Source organism: Hyla sarda, chromosome 7 (genome assembly GCF_029499605.1).
Source record: "Hyla sarda isolate aHylSar1 chromosome 7, aHylSar1.hap1, whole genome shotgun sequence".
NCBI classification, from domain to species: Eukaryota; Metazoa; Chordata; class Amphibia; order Anura; family Hylidae; genus Hyla; species Hyla sarda.
In genome coordinates, this window is record NC_079195.1 from 166,496,791 (window position 1) to 166,514,226 (window position 17,436).

The 17,436-nt window shown below is 45.7% G+C and overlaps 1 protein-coding gene across 1 annotated transcript; it reads right to left on the bottom strand.

Annotated features, from left to right (window-relative positions):
- Window positions 1-6,964: 6,964 nt before the first annotated feature.
- On the bottom strand, window positions 6,965-12,749 carry LOC130282301 (uncharacterized). Its single transcript, XM_056530392.1, has 2 exons — window positions 12,284-12,749; window positions 6,965-7,044 (listed from the first exon to the last, which is right to left on the bottom strand). Exons 1-2 carry the CDS (start codon window positions 12,537-12,539, stop codon window positions 7,022-7,024), a joined length of 279 nt encoding a protein of 92 aa, XP_056386367.1. The 5' UTR covers window positions 12,540-12,749; the 3' UTR covers window positions 6,965-7,021.
- Window positions 12,750-17,436: the final 4,687 nt, after the last annotated feature.

Here is a 17,436-nt window from a genome sequence, read left to right on the forward strand (position 1 = left end):
ACATACACTTATTTTAGACGACTCTACTGAACGGAGGTGCTTACTCCCATGTAATAGTGCAAGCAGCTTGCAAAGGCCATAAATGGAACAAATGGACAGCACTTACTGCTCTTGATGGGGAGATTTATCAAAACTTGGACTGTAGAAAAGTGGAGCAGTTGCCCATAACAACCAGATTTCTACTTTTAATTTTCAGAGGCCTTTTAAAAAATAAAGAACCAATCTGATTGTTTGCTATGAGGAACCAATGTCCGCATGTTTAAAAAAAAATTCCTCCAAAGTGTTTCTTCATTTAAGGTGCAGCCATTAATACATCAATGGCATGGTGGACACAGACAAACAAAAATTCAGTGCAGGTTAAAAGACCCTTTAACCCCTTAAGGACAAGCGCTCTAAATGTACGGCGCTGCAGCAAGTAACTTCATGGAGCAGCGCTCGATACATAGTGGGTAAGCTCCAGACGCTATCAGCAGCCGGGGCTTCAACGATAAGGGCCCCACTGATGTCTGCTATTAACCCTATAAATATGATCAATATTAATAAAAAAAAGTGATCAAAATGTTCCATCAAAAAAAAAATGGTACCGATAAAAACTAAATATCACTGCGCAAAAAAATTAGCCCTCAAGCTATAAACATGGGCATCATGTTAATCATATTAACACATGGAATGAAGAAAACATAACATTACCATGAAGTGCACTGCGTAAAAACGGCATCCCCTAAAATCTGCAAAATAGCGGACTTCTTTTTAATTTGGGCCATATAGCCGGGTGGGGTTGGACCTTAGGGCCCCCTGCCTCTAAACTCAGGGCAGTTCCACTGCTACCATAAGCCATAAAATCAGTACTGTACAAGAGCAGGAAACATGAATCCCTGCTCCAGTATTGTACGTGGTGTTCTGCTTACCCAACATGCATGACATAATCACACAAAGCATGCAAGGCAAGCAGAGTACCGAGCAGCGTGAAGATGTCCAGAGGAAGCCCTGATGTCAGCGCTGGAGCAGAGGTGAGTGGGATTTTTGATTGTTTTTATTTAAGGAGGGAAAGAGGGAGGAGGGAGGGACTGCATGCTTGCCTACACTATATATCTAGCTGAACTATATTATATAGTGCATGTAGGTATATAGGGCAAGTCGGTCGATAAATAGTGTAGACAGGCAGGTATATAGTCTCTATATCTGCCTACCTACACTATATACCTGCTTGCCTGCCTACACTATATAACTACCTTTCCTGCCCCATGTACCTACCTGAACTAAATACTAAATACCTCTCAGTATCCTGATTGTAAGGTCATGTATGGAGTGACCTGTTTGGGTAAAATTATGTCCAACTGGGGTGCAGTAGTCATTTTCTTTATGGCGGTTGATGGAATGTCTGTGTAGATTCATCCTTTCGTTGAGTTTCCGGCTGGTTTCACCAATGTAGCATCCCATATAACACTTGGTGCATTGTATCATGTAGACCACATTTGGGGATGTGCAGGAGTATAGTCCCCTAATGTTATATGTCTTGTTATAGGACTACTGCACCCCAGTTGGACATCAGTTTACCCAAACAGGCCATTCCATACATGACCTTACAATCAGGATACTGAGAGGGAATTTCAAAAACACACAAGAGAGAAAAACATTTGAAGACAAAATGGTACTGATTTTTGACTCGAAAAACAGGGGACTCAATGTGGATTTGAGCTTCTTATCTCATTATCAAAATTTCTTATAACCTTTAGCTGTACTGGATTCTCTTTTGCATCTCACTTTGTCCTGCTAAATTATCAGTCTCTCCCCTGCTCCCCCCCTCCCTCCCCCTTTTTCTCATGCTTATCTATTTAGTCTTGTTCCTATAGCAGGACAATTTATGGCCCATCTTAGTGTGAATTCTCCACATCTATTGTCTTAACCCCTGCATGTAAATGTAAGATGTAAACTGTGTCTTCTGCTTGTGAGCTTAGATTTGCTTTGGACTTGATAAAGGGAGGAATCCCGAAAGCTTGTCTCTACAAAATTCTGTTAGTCACACACACTGACAGGTTAGAATTACCGAAACTCTCCGTGCGGATCCGGCCTCCGGTTCTCCCTGTAGCCTCTAGGATCTTCACATTTTCTAAGCCACTTTTGTGCAGCTTCTCGGCTGCTGCAATACCAGAGATCCCGGCCCCTACGATCACTACGACTGGTCCCCGAGAGCCCATGAGTGCCTGATCCTCTGAGCCCAGAGACTGGGTATCCGGGAGGGCAGCGAGAGGCAGGAGCAGGAGGAGGAGGAGTCTGCTTCCAAGCCAGGGCTGCATTTTCATTGTGCGGCTTCTTCCTCCCAGAAAGTGGCGAGCAAAGTCCGAGGCTGAGACGTTCTCCTCTCAGTCTTGCCTGGGTTCTGGAGGGAGTGGAAGCTCCTCAGCTGCACAGCACAGAACGACGGCCAATTTCTTAAGTGTTTCCAGATGCTGATCCGTGATGGTTGTTCTGCTGCAGAAACTATAAGGAGATCTCTGAACACCCCGGTTACAAGTATTAGGCCATGTTCACTGAGAACACTCAGATGCCATTGAGGGACTTGCAGGAGTTAACCATCATTCCACTAGTCGAGAACTACTGCTGCTAAGGCTAAGTTCCCACTGCGGTTGTGCTCTGACCCGTTTTGGGTCTGTTCTATTATCTATGTCTATTATTTTTTGCGCAAAACGGACCCTGATAAGGTCAGAGATCAACGGACATTGCCAGGTCCAGACGGATCCTATTGACTTGAATGGTGTCCATAGTGTGTCTGGTATTTTATAGGAGTTGAGTGAAGTAAAAAATTAGTACATACACTTATTTTAGACGACTCTACTGAACGGAGGTGCTTACTCCCATGTAATAGTGCAAGCAGCTTGCAAAGGCCATAAATGGAACAAATGGACAGCACTTACTGCTCTTGATGGGGAGATTTATCAAAACTTGGACTGTAGAAAAGTGGCGCAGTTGCCCATAGCAACCAGATTTCTACTTTTAATTTTCAGAGGCCTTTTAAAAAATAAAGAACCAATCTGATTGTTTGCTATGGGGAACCAATGTCCGCATGTTTAAAAAAAAATTCCTCCAAAGTGTTTCTTTATTTAAGGTGCAGCCATTACTACATCAATGGCATGGTGGACACAGACAAACAAAAATTCAGTGCAGGTTAAAAGACCCTTTAACCCCTTAAGGACAGGCGCTCTAAATGTACAGCGCTGCAGCAAGTAACTTCACGGAGCAGCGCTCGATACATAGTGGGTAAGCTCCAGACGCTATCAGCAGCCGGGGCTTCAACGATAAGGGCCCCACTGATGTCTGCTATTAACCCTATAAATATGATCAATATTAATTAAAAAAAAGTGATCAAAATGTTCCATCAAAAAAAAAAATGGTACCGATAAAAACTAAATATCATTGCGCAAAAAAAGAGCCCTCAAGCTATAAACATGGGCATCATGTTAATCATATTAACACATAGATTAAAGAAAACATAACATTACCATGAAGTGCACTGCGTAAAAACGGCATCCCCTAAAATCTGCAAAATAGCGGACTTCTTTTTAATTTGGGCCATATAGCCGGGTGGGGTTGGACCTTAGGGCCCCCTGCCTCTAAACTCAGGGCAGGGCCGCCGCTACCATAAGCCATAAAATCAGTACTGTACAAGAGCAGGAAACATGAATCCCTGCTCCAATATTGTACATAGGTGGTGTTCTGCTTACCCAACATGCATGACATAATCACACAAAGCATGCAAGGCAAGCAGAGTGCCGAGCAGCGTGAAGATGTCTAGAGGAAGCCCTGATGTCAGCGCTGGAGCAGAGGTGAGTGGGATTTTTGATAGTTTTTATTTAAGGAGGGAAAGAGAGAGGGAGGAGGGAGGGACTGCATGCTTGCCTACACTATATATCTACCTGAACTATATTATATAGTGCATGTAGGTATATAGGGCAAGTAGGTCGATAAATAGTGTAGACAGGCAGGTATGTAGTCTCTATATCTGCCTACCTACACTATATACCTGCTTGCCTGCCTACACTATATAACTACCTTTCCTGCCCCATATACCTACCTGAACTAAATACCTAACTGCTCTACCACATATACCTGCCTGCCTACACGATATACCTACATGTTCTATATACCTTCCTACCTGCACCTGATACCTACCTGCCCTATACACCTACCTACATGCCTGCCAGGGGGCCATTACCTACTCACCCGGGGGGGGGGGGGGGGGACATAATATTTACAATTGGGATTCCCTACCTATCTACTGGGATCATCTACCTAATGGGGGTCGGGGGGGGGGGGGGGGGGGGGTTCCTATCTACATCACTACTAGGGAAAAGGGTTATCTATCTGCTGGGGGATTCCCTACCGGGGGCAAATCACCTACCTACCTTTACTCAGTTCCACTACTCTGCCCCAACATGCTTACCCTTTAATGTTCTTCATATTAGAAATACCCCAAAAATGACCCCATTATAAAAACTGCACCCCCCAAAGTATTCAAAATCACATTCAGTCAGCGTTTTAACCCTTTAGGTGTTTCACAGGAATAGCAGCAAAGTGAAGGAGAAAATTCACAATCTTCATTTTTTACACTTGCATGTTTTTGTAGACCCAATTTTTGAATTTTTGCAAGGGGTAAAAAGGAGAAAATTTTTACTGGTATTTGAAATCCAATTTTTCTCGAGTAAGGACATACCTCATATGTCTATGTTAATTGTTCGGCGGGCGCAGTAGAGGGCTCAGAAGGGAAGGAGCGACAAATGGTTTTTGGGGGGCATGTCACCTTTAGGAAGCCCCTATGGTGCCAGAACAGCAAAAAAAAACACATGGCATACCATTTTGGAAACTAGACCCCTCGGGGAACATAACAAGGGGTAACGTAAACCTTAATACCCCACAGGTGATTCACGACTTTTGCATATGTAAAAAAAAAAAAAAATTTCCCTAAAATGCTTGGTTTCCCAAAAGTTTAACATTTTTAAAAAGGGAAATAGCAGAAAATACCCCCCCAAAATTTGAAGCCCAATTTCTCCCGATTCAGAAAACACCCCATATGGGGGTGAAAAGTGCTCTGCTGGCGCACTACAGGTCTCAGAAGAGAAGGCGTCACATTTGGCTTTTTTGAAGGAAATTTTGCTCTGGGGGCATGCCGCATTTAGGAAGCCCCTTTGGTGCCAGGACAGCAAAAAAAAAAAAAACCACATGGCATACCATTTTGGAAACTAGACCCCTTGGGGAACGTAACAAGGGGTAAAGTGAACCTTAATACCCCACAGGGGTTTCACAACTTTTGCATATGTAAAAAAATAATAATAATTTACCTAAAATGCTTGGTTTCCCAAAAAATTTACATTTTTACAAAGGGTTAAAGCAGAAAATACCCCCCAAAATTTGAAGCCCAATTTCTCCTGATTCAGAAAACACACTATATTTCTAATATAAAGGCCCCTCAAATCCACTTCAAAGCTGAACTGGTCCCTGAAAAATTCCAATTTTGAAATTTTTGTGAAATATTGGAAAATTGCTGCTGAACTTTGAAGCCCTCTGATGTCTTCCAAAAGTAAAAACATGTCAACTTTATGATGCCAACACAAAGGAGACATACTGTATATGTGAATCAATATAGAATTTATTTGGTATGTCTATTTTCCTTACAAGCAAAGAGCTTCAAAGTTAGAAAAATGCTAAATTTTCTAATTTTTCATATGCAAATCAAAAAATGTTGCAGTATCTTGTAATACCTTTTTATTGGACTAACAGAATTTTGTAGAGACAAGCTTTCGGGATTCCTCCCTTTATCAAGTCCAAAGCAAATCTAAGCTCACAAGCAGAAGACACAGTTTACATCTTACATTTACATGCAGGGGTTAAGACAATAGATGTGGAGAATTCACACTAAGATGGGCCATAAATTGTCCTGCTATAGGAACAAGACTAAATAGATAAGGATGAGAAAAAGGGGGAGGGAGGGGGGAGCAGGGGAGAGACTGATAATTAAGCAGGACAAAGTGAGATGCAAAAGAGAATCCAGTACAGCTAAAGGTTATAAGAAATGTTGATAATAAGATAAGAAGCTCAAATCCACATTGAGTCCCCTGTTTTTGGAGTCAAAAAACAGTATCATGTTGGCTTCAAATGTCTTTCTCTCTTGTGTGTTTTTGAAATTCCCTCTCAGTATCCTGATTGTAAGGTCATGTATGGAGTGGCCTGTTTGGGTAAAATTATGTCCAACTGGGGTGCAGTAGTCATTTTCTTTATGGCGGTTGCAGTGGCGTTGCTAGGGTTGGTGTCACCCGGTGCGGTAGAAAATGGTGTCACCCCATACCTACCCCCCCCCCCCACTCCACATAATAACGTTTTTAGCCTGTTGTGACGGATGCCACTGGTGTAGCGCATTGTGAAAAATTCCAGTATAATAATTAAATATACCAATTGTCACAGAATGGTAAAGCGCTATCAGTGTCTACATGTATCAGTGACTAGAGGTGACGTCTTCTCTATAGTGAGGAGAATACACAATGATATCAGTGACTACAGGTGACGTCTTCTCTATAGTGAGGAGAATACACAATGATATCAGTGACTACAGGTGACGTCTTCTCTATAGTGAGGAGAATACACAATGATATCAGTGACTACAGGTGACGTCTTCTCTATAGTGAGGAGAATACACAATGATATCAGTGACTACAGGTGACGTCTTCTCTATAGTGAGGAGAATACACAATGATATCAGTGACTACAGGTGACGTCTTCTCTATAGTGAGGAGAATACACAATGATATCAGTGACTACAGGTGACGTCTTCTCTATAGTGAGGAGAATACACAATGATATCAGTGACTACAGGTGACGTCTTCTCTATAGTGAGGAGAATACACAATGATATCAGTGACTACAGGTGACGTCTTCTCTATAGTCTTTCCTTATCTAATTCAGATGGTACATACCGCTGGGTCCAGCTAAAACTTCTCTCTGCAGAATGTGACGCCCAGACGTCTCCTCACTATGTCAGCGCATTCTCATCCTCTATATGAAAATAATTATTATTATTATAAACCTGCCAGACACTGTATCCTCTAAATATAATAAACTAGTATACACTAGGGCTGCACGATATATCGCAAAAACAATCGAATCGCAATTTTTGGCATATATCGATCTGGCCCCCTGGAAAATTTGCGATTATCTGCCCGGGCAGATCCCGTGTGCGGCTGCAGTGCGGGCCGGCCAGGGCAGATAAAAACAAATTTAAATATTAAAAGTCTGTGTTTCCCAACCGGGGTGCCTCCAGCTGTTATGAAACTACAACTCCCAGCATGCCCGGACAGCCAAAAGCTGTCCGGGCATGCTGGGAGTTGTAGTTTCACAACAGCTGGATGCACCCTGGTAGAGAAACACTGATCTAAGTAAAGGGCGCAGGGATAAAAAATAATTAAAACATTATGCTCACCTCTTCCCGATCCCTGCAGCTGTACACCTCTGTGCGGTCCCGGTGTCTCTATACAAGCTGCAGGACCTTTACCTTCAGCCAATCACTGGCCGCAGCGGTGTCACATGTCAAGCCAGTGATTGGCTAAAAGGTAAAAGTCCTCAAAGGTCTGCAAACACACACAAACCTAGGGGAATATGTGACAAGGGGTGGAGGGGGCAGAATGTGACAAGAGGGGGAATATGTAACAAGGGGGGGGGATGTGTAACAAGGGAGGGCAGAATGTGACAAGGGGGGGGGGAATATGTAACAAGGGGGGAATATGTAACAAGGGGGGGATATGGAACAAGGGAGGGCAGAATGTGACAAGGGGGGGAGGGGGAATATGTGACAAGGGGGGGAGGGGGAATATGTGACAAGGGGGGGGAGGGGGAATATGTGACACGGTGGGGGGAGGGGGAATATGTGACAAGGGGGGGAGGGGGAATATGTGACATGGGGGGGAGGGGGAATATCCCCTTAAGGACGCAGGACGTAAATGTACGTCCTGGTGCGGTGGTACTTAACGCACCAGGACGTACATTTACGTCCTAAGCATAACCGCGGGCATCGGAGCTGATCGCAGCCAGGGACGTCCGCCATTAACCCCTCAGGTGCCGGGATCAATACAGATCCCGGCATCTGGGGCAGTGCGCGATTTGAATGAATGATCGGATCGCCCACAGCGCTGCTGCGGGGATCCGATCATTCATAACGCCGCACGGAGGTCCCCTCTCCTTCCTCCGTGCGGCTCCCGGCGTCTCCTGCTCTGGTCTGTGATCGAGCAGACCAGAGCAGAAGATCGCCGATAATACTGATCTGTTCTATGTCCTATACATAGAACAGATCAGTATTAGCAATCATGGTATTGCTATGAATAGTCCCCTATGGGGACTATTCAAGTGTAAAAAAAAATGTAAAAAAATGTAAAAGTAAAAGTAAAAAAAAAGTGAAAAATCCCCTCCCCCAATAAAAAAGTAAAACGTCCGTTTTTTCCTATTTTACCCCCAAAAAGTGTAAAAAAAAATTTTTATACACATATTTGGTATCGCCATGTGCGTAAATGTCCGAACTATTAAAATAAAATGTTAATGATCCCGTACGGTTAACGGCGTGAACGAAAAAAAAAAAAAAAAAGTGCAAAATTCCTACTTTTTTTTATACATTTTATAAAAAAAAATGTATTAAAAGTTTTATATGCAAATGTGGTATCAAAAAAAAGTACAGATCATGGCGCAAAAAATGAGCCCCCATACCGCCGCTTATACGGAAAAATAAAAAAGTTATAGGTCATCAAAATAAAGGGATTATAAACGTACTAATTTGGTTAAAAAGTTTGTGATTTTTTTTAAGCGCAACAATAATAGAAAAGTATATAATAATGGGTATCATTTTAATCGTATTGACCCTCAGAATAAAGAACACATGTCATTTTTACCATAAATTGTACGGGGTGAAAACAAAACCTTCCAAAATTAGCAAAATTGCGTTTTTCGTTTTAATTTCCCCACAAAAATAGTGTTTTTTGGTTGCGCCATACATTTTATGATATAATGAGTTATGTCATTACAAAGGACAACTGGTCGCGCAAAAAATAAGCCCTCATACTAATCTGTGGATGAAAAAATATAAAAGAGTTATGATTTTTAGAAGGCGAGGAGGAAAAAATGAAAACGTAAAAATTAAATTGTCTGAGTCCTTAAGGCCAAAATGGGCTGAGTCCTTAAGGGGATATGTGACAAGGGGGGGGAGAGGGAATATGTGACAAGGGGGGGGAGGGGGGATATGTGACAAGGAGGGGGAGGGGGAATATGTGACAAGGGGGGGGAGGGGGAATATGTGACAAGGGGGGGAGGGGGAATATGTGACAAGGGGGAGCAGAATGTGACAAGAGGGGGAGGGGCAGAATGTGACAAGAGGGGCAGAATATGACAAAAGGGGGGGAGATGTGAGATGTGAAATGGGCGGTGGGCATAAAATGGGTGAATAGTTGTAACATTGAGGAGATTGAACATGAAATAAGGGGATTTCACTATTTATTTATTACATTGCATCACATATCGAAATCACAATATTTAGGCTATAATCGCAATCGCACATTTTTACCATATCGTGCAGCCCTAGTATACACTACACTCTATGAATATAAACCTCACACAACGTGCCCCCAGCAGTAGCACCCCCATCATCCACCAGCTGATGCTTTTACCACAGAACAGGGGGGTAGGGGGAATGGGTGGGGGGGGGGTGCCCTGGCAACACCCCCCAGCAGTAGGACCCCATCATCCACCAACACCCCCCCATTCCCCCTTATGGTAATAGAATCAGCTTCTGGATTATGGGGGTGCTACTGCTGGGGGAGGGTGCTGGTGGATGATGGGGGTGTTACTGCTGGGGGGTGCTACTGCTGGGGGGGGGTGCTGGTTGATGATAGGAGTGCTACTGCTGGGGGAGGGGGGCGGGTGCTGGTGCATGATGGTGGTGCTACTAATGGGGGGGGGGGGTGCTGGTGGATGATGGGGTGCAGCCTCATCATCCACCAGCAACACCTCCCCCCCAGAAATAGCACCCCCATCATCCACCATGACCAGCAACACCTCCCCCCAGAAATAGCACCCCCATCATCCACCAGAACCCCCCACCCTGCTGGATGATGGTGGTGCTACTGCTGGGGGGGGGCTGCTGGTGTATGATGGGGTGCAGCCTCATCATCCACCAGCAACACCTCCCCCCCCAGAAATAGCACCCCCATCATAAACCAGCACCCCCCACCCAGCTGGATTATGGTGATGCTACTGCTGGGGGGGTGCTGGTGGATGATGGGGTGCAGCCTCCTCATCCACCAGCAACACCTCCCCCCCCCCCAGAAATAGCACCCCCATCATCCACCAGCACCCCCCTTCTGGATGATGGGGGTGCTACTGCTGGGGGGGGGGTTTGCTGGTGTATGATGGGGTGCAGCCTCATCATCCACCAGCAACACCTCCCCCCCCCAGAAATAGCACCCCCATCATCCACCAGAACCCCCCCCCTACCCCCTGTTGGATGATGGTGGTGCTACTGCTGGGGGGTGCTGGTGGATGATGGGGTACAGCCTCATCATCCACCAGCAATAGCACCCCCATCATCCACCAGCACCCCCCCCCCTTCTGGATGATGGTGGTGCTACTGCTGGGGGGGGGGGTGCTGGTGGATGATGGGGTGCAGCCTCCTCATCCACCAGCAACACCTCCCCCCCCCAGAAATAGCACCCCCATCATCCACCAGAACCCCCCCTACCCCCTGCTGGATGATGGTGGTGCTACTGCTGGGGGGTGCTGGTGGATGATTGGGTGCAGACTCATAATCCACTAGCAACAACCCACCCTCCCCAGAACTCCCACAGCACCCCTTTTTCTCTGTACCTGGCTGGCTCGGCTGCTCCAACTGTCCCCGGGCTCACTAGTGTGAGCCTGATCAGTGCGGACGGCGCGTGATGTTAGCGCCGTCCATCTAGCTCCGCCCGCCGACGTTCCGTCACAAGCCGGGACGTGTGTCGGAGCTACGGGGGGGGGGGGAAACAGTTTGGTGCAGCGCTAATTGAGGACAGGGGTGGGATTGTGCTGTCAGCGCTGAGGACCGGGGGGGCTGTTGTCAGGGGGGCACTGAGTACCGGGGGGGGTGTCGGTTGGTGATGTCAGCGCTGAAGACGGGGGGGGGGTGCTTTCTGCGCTAACTGAGCACCGGTGGGGGGGGGCGGTGGTGCTGTCAGCGCTAACTGAGGACCGGGGGGGGGGGCTCTCAGTGCTAACTAAGGACCAGGGGGGGGTGCTGTCAGCGCTGAGGACCGGGGTCGGATTGTGCTGTCAGCGCTGAGGACCGTGGGGGGGCTGTTGTCAGGGGGGCGCTGAGTACAGGGGGGGGGGGGGTGTCGGTTGGTGCTGTCAGCGCTGAGGACGGGGGGGGTGCTGTCTGCGCTAACTGAGCACCGGTGGGGGGGCGGTGGGTGCTGTCAGCGCTAACTGAGGACCGGGGGGGGGCTTGCTGTCAGCGCTAACTGAGGACTGGGGGGGAGCTGGCAGAGTGGTGTCGACCCATCAGCCCGGTGTCACCCCCGCACCCCGGTCACAACGCCACTGGGCGGTTGATGGAATGTCTGTGTAAATTCATCCTTTCATTGACTTTCCTGCTGGTTTCACCAATGTAGCATCCCATGTAACACTTGGTGCATTGTATCATGTAGACCACATTTGGGGATGTGCAGGAGTATAGTCCTCTAATGTTATATGTCTTGTTATAGGACTACTGCACCCCAGTTGGAAATCATTTTACCCAAACATGCCACTCCATACATGACCTTACAATCAGGATACTGAGAGGGAATTTCAAAACACACAAGAGAGAAAAACATTTGAAGACAAAATGATACTGTTTTTTGACTCGAAAAACAGGGGACTCAATGTGGATTTGAGCTTCTTATCTCATTATCAACATTTCTTATAACCTTTAGCTGTACTGGATTCTCTTTTGCTTTTCACTTTGTCCTGCTAAACTATCAGTCTCTCCCCTGCTCCCCCCTCCCTCCCCCTTTTTCTCATGCTTATCTATTTAGTCTTGTTCCTATAGCAAGACAATTTATGGCCCATCTTAGTGTGAATTCTCCACATCTATTGTCTTAACCCCTGCATATTTGTAAAATGTAAACTGTGTCTTCTGCTTGTGAGCTTAGATTTGCTTTGGACTTGATAAAGGGAGGAATCCCGAAAGCTTGTCTCTACAAAATTCTGTTAGTCACACACACTGACAGGCTAGAATTACCGAAACTCTGAGTGTGGATCCGGCCTCCGGTTCTCCCTGTAGCCTCTAGGATCTTCACATTTTTTAAGCCACTTTTGTGGAGCTTCTCGGCTGCTGCAATACCAGAGATCCCGGCCCCTACGATCACTACGACTGGTCCCCGAGAGCCCATGAGTGCCTGATCCTCTGAGCCCAGAGACTGGGTGTCCGGGAGGGCAGTGAGAGGCAGGAGCAGGAGGAGGAGGAGTCTGCTTCCAAGCCAGGGCTGCATTTTCATTGTGCGGCTTCTTCCTCCCAGAAAGTGGCGAGCAAAGTCCGAGGCTGAGACGTTCTCCTCTCAGTCTTGCCTGGGTTCTGGAGGGAGTGGAAGCTCCTCAGCTGCACAGCACAGAACGACGGCCAATTTCTTAAGTGTTTCCAGATGCTGATCCGTGATGGTTGTTCTGCTGCAGAAACTATAAGGAGATCTCTGAACACCCCGGTTACAAGTATTAGGCCATGTTCACTGAGAACACTCAGATGCCATTGAGGGACTTGCAGGAGTTAACCATCATTCCACTAGTTGAGAACTACTGCTGCTAAGGCTAAGTTCCCACTGCGGTTGTGCTCTGACCCATTTTGGGTCTGTTCTATTATCTATGTCTATTATTTTTTGCGCAAAACGGACCCTGATAAGGTCAGAGAACAACGGACATTGCCAGGTCCAGACGGATCCTATTGACTTGAATGGTGTCAATAGGGTGTCTGGTATTTTATAGGAGTTGAGTGAAGTAAAAAATTAGTACATACACTTATTTTAGACGACTCTACTGAACGGAGGTGCTTACTCCCATGTAATAGTGCAAGCAGCTTGCAAAGGCCATAAATGGAACAAATGGACAGCACTTACTGCTCTTGATGGGGAGATTTATCAAAACTTGGACTGTAGAAAAGTGGAGCAGTTGCCCATAACAACCAGATTTCTACTTTTAATTTTCAGAGGCCTTTTAAAAAATAAAGAACCAATCTGATTGTTTGCTATGAGGAACCAATGTCCGCATGTTTAAAAAAAAATTCCTCCAAAGTGTTTCTTCATTTAAGGTGCAGCCATTAATACATCAATGGCATGGTGGACACAGACAAACAAAAATTCAGTGCAGGTTAAAAGACCCTTTAACCCCTTAAGGACAAGCGCTCTAAATGTACGGCGCTGCAGCAAGTAACTTCATGGAGCAGCGCTCGATACATAGTGGGTAAGCTCCAGACGCTATCAGCAGCCGGGGCTTCAACGATAAGGGCCCCACTGATGTCTGCTATTAACCCTATAAATATGATCAATATTAATAAAAAAAAGTGATCAAAATGTTCCATCAAAAAAAAAATGGTACCGATAAAAACTAAATATCACTGCGCAAAAAAATTAGCCCTCAAGCTATAAACATGGGCATCATGTTAATCATATTAACACATGGAATGAAGAAAACATAACATTACCATGAAGTGCACTGCGTAAAAACGGCATCCCCTAAAATCTGCAAAATAGCGGACTTCTTTTTAATTTGGGCCATATAGCCGGGTGGGGTTGGACCTTAGGGCCCCCTGCCTCTAAACTCAGGGCAGTTCCACTGCTACCATAAGCCATAAAATCAGTACTGTACAAGAGCAGGAAACATGAATCCCTGCTCCAGTATTGTACGTGGTGTTCTGCTTACCCAACATGCATGACATAATCACACAAAGCATGCAAGGCAAGCAGAGTACCGAGCAGCGTGAAGATGTCCAGAGGAAGCCCTGATGTCAGCGCTGGAGCAGAGGTGAGTGGGATTTTTGATTGTTTTTATTTAAGGAGGGAAAGAGGGAGGAGGGAGGGACTGCATGCTTGCCTACACTATATATCTAGCTGAACTATATTATATAGTGCATGTAGGTATATAGGGCAAGTCGGTCGATAAATAGTGTAGACAGGCAGGTATATAGTCTCTATATCTGCCTACCTACACTATATACCTGCTTGCCTGCCTACACTATATAACTACCTTTCCTGCCCCATGTACCTACCTGAACTAAATACTAAATACCTCTCAGTATCCTGATTGTAAGGTCATGTATGGAGTGACCTGTTTGGGTAAAATTATGTCCAACTGGGGTGCAGTAGTCATTTTCTTTATGGCGGTTGATGGAATGTCTGTGTAGATTCATCCTTTCGTTGAGTTTCCGGCTGGTTTCACCAATGTAGCATCCCATATAACACTTGGTGCATTGTATCATGTAGACCACATTTGGGGATGTGCAGGAGTATAGTCCCCTAATGTTATATGTCTTGTTATAGGACTACTGCACCCCAGTTGGACATCAGTTTACCCAAACAGGCCATTCCATACATGACCTTACAATCAGGATACTGAGAGGGAATTTCAAAAACACACAAGAGAGAAAAACATTTGAAGACAAAATGGTACTGATTTTTGACTCGAAAAACAGGGGACTCAATGTGGATTTGAGCTTCTTATCTCATTATCAAAATTTCTTATAACCTTTAGCTGTACTGGATTCTCTTTTGCATCTCACTTTGTCCTGCTAAATTATCAGTCTCTCCCCTGCTCCCCCCCTCCCTCCCCCTTTTTCTCATGCTTATCTATTTAGTCTTGTTCCTATAGCAGGACAATTTATGGCCCATCTTAGTGTGAATTCTCCACATCTATTGTCTTAACCCCTGCATGTAAATGTAAGATGTAAACTGTGTCTTCTGCTTGTGAGCTTAGATTTGCTTTGGACTTGATAAAGGGAGGAATCCCGAAAGCTTGTCTCTACAAAATTCTGTTAGTCACACACACTGACAGGTTAGAATTACCGAAACTCTCCGTGCGGATCCGGCCTCCGGTTCTCCCTGTAGCCTCTAGGATCTTCACATTTTCTAAGCCACTTTTGTGCAGCTTCTCGGCTGCTGCAATACCAGAGATCCCGGCCCCTACGATCACTACGACTGGTCCCCGAGAGCCCATGAGTGCCTGATCCTCTGAGCCCAGAGACTGGGTATCCGGGAGGGCAGCGAGAGGCAGGAGCAGGAGGAGGAGGAGTCTGCTTCCAAGCCAGGGCTGCATTTTCATTGTGCGGCTTCTTCCTCCCAGAAAGTGGCGAGCAAAGTCCGAGGCTGAGACGTTCTCCTCTCAGTCTTGCCTGGGTTCTGGAGGGAGTGGAAGCTCCTCAGCTGCACAGCACAGAACGACGGCCAATTTCTTAAGTGTTTCCAGATGCTGATCCGTGATGGTTGTTCTGCTGCAGAAACTATAAGGAGATCTCTGAACACCCCGGTTACAAGTATTAGGCCATGTTCACTGAGAACACTCAGATGCCATTGAGGGACTTGCAGGAGTTAACCATCATTCCACTAGTCGAGAACTACTGCTGCTAAGGCTAAGTTCCCACTGCGGTTGTGCTCTGACCCGTTTTGGGTCTGTTCTATTATCTATGTCTATTATTTTTTGCGCAAAACGGACCCTGATAAGGTCAGAGATCAACGGACATTGCCAGGTCCAGACGGATCCTATTGACTTGAATGGTGTCCATAGTGTGTCTGGTATTTTATAGGAGTTGAGTGAAGTAAAAAATTAGTACATACACTTATTTTAGACGACTCTACTGAACGGAGGTGCTTACTCCCATGTAATAGTGCAAGCAGCTTGCAAAGGCCATAAATGGAACAAATGGACAGCACTTACTGCTCTTGATGGGGAGATTTATCAAAACTTGGACTGTAGAAAAGTGGCGCAGTTGCCCATAGCAACCAGATTTCTACTTTTAATTTTCAGAGGCCTTTTAAAAAATAAAGAACCAATCTGATTGTTTGCTATGGGGAACCAATGTCCGCATGTTTAAAAAAAAATTCCTCCAAAGTGTTTCTTTATTTAAGGTGCAGCCATTACTACATCAATGGCATGGTGGACACAGACAAACAAAAATTCAGTGCAGGTTAAAAGACCCTTTAACCCCTTAAGGACAGGCGCTCTAAATGTACAGCGCTGCAGCAAGTAACTTCACGGAGCAGCGCTCGATACATAGTGGGTAAGCTCCAGACGCTATCAGCAGCCGGGGCTTCAACGATAAGGGCCCCACTGATGTCTGCTATTAACCCTATAAATATGATCAATATTAATTAAAAAAAAGTGATCAAAATGTTCCATCAAAAAAAAAAATGGTACCGATAAAAACTAAATATCATTGCGCAAAAAAAGAGCCCTCAAGCTATAAACATGGGCATCATGTTAATCATATTAACACATAGATTAAAGAAAACATAACATTACCATGAAGTGCACTGCGTAAAAACGGCATCCCCTAAAATCTGCAAAATAGCGGACTTCTTTTTAATTTGGGCCATATAGCCGGGTGGGGTTGGACCTTAGGGCCCCCTGCCTCTAAACTCAGGGCAGGGCCGCCGCTACCATAAGCCATAAAATCAGTACTGTACAAGAGCAGGAAACATGAATCCCTGCTCCAATATTGTACATAGGTGGTGTTCTGCTTACCCAACATGCATGACATAATCACACAAAGCATGCAAGGCAAGCAGAGTGCCGAGCAGCGTGAAGATGTCTAGAGGAAGCCCTGATGTCAGCGCTGGAGCAGAGGTGAGTGGGATTTTTGATAGTTTTTATTTAAGGAGGGAAAGAGAGAGGGAGGAGGGAGGGACTGCATGCTTGCCTACACTATATATCTACCTGAACTATATTATATAGTGCATGTAGGTATATAGGGCAAGTAGGTCGATAAATAGTGTAGACAGGCAGGTATGTAGTCTCTATATCTGCCTACCTACACTATATACCTGCTTGCCTGCCTACACTATATAACTACCTTTCCTGCCCCATATACCTACCTGAACTAAATACCTAACTGCTCTACCACATATACCTGCCTGCCTACACGATATACCTACATGTTCTATATACCTTCCTACCTGCACCTGATACCTACCTGCCCTATACACCTACCTACATGCCTGCCAGGGGGCCATTACCTACTCACCCGGGGGGGGGGGGGGGGGACATAATATTTACAATTGGGATTCCCTACCTATCTACTGGGATCATCTACCTAATGGGGGTCGGGGGGGGGGGGGGGTTCCTATCTACATCACTACTAGGGAAAAGGGTTATCTATCTGCTGGGGGATTCCCTACCGGGGGCAAATCACCT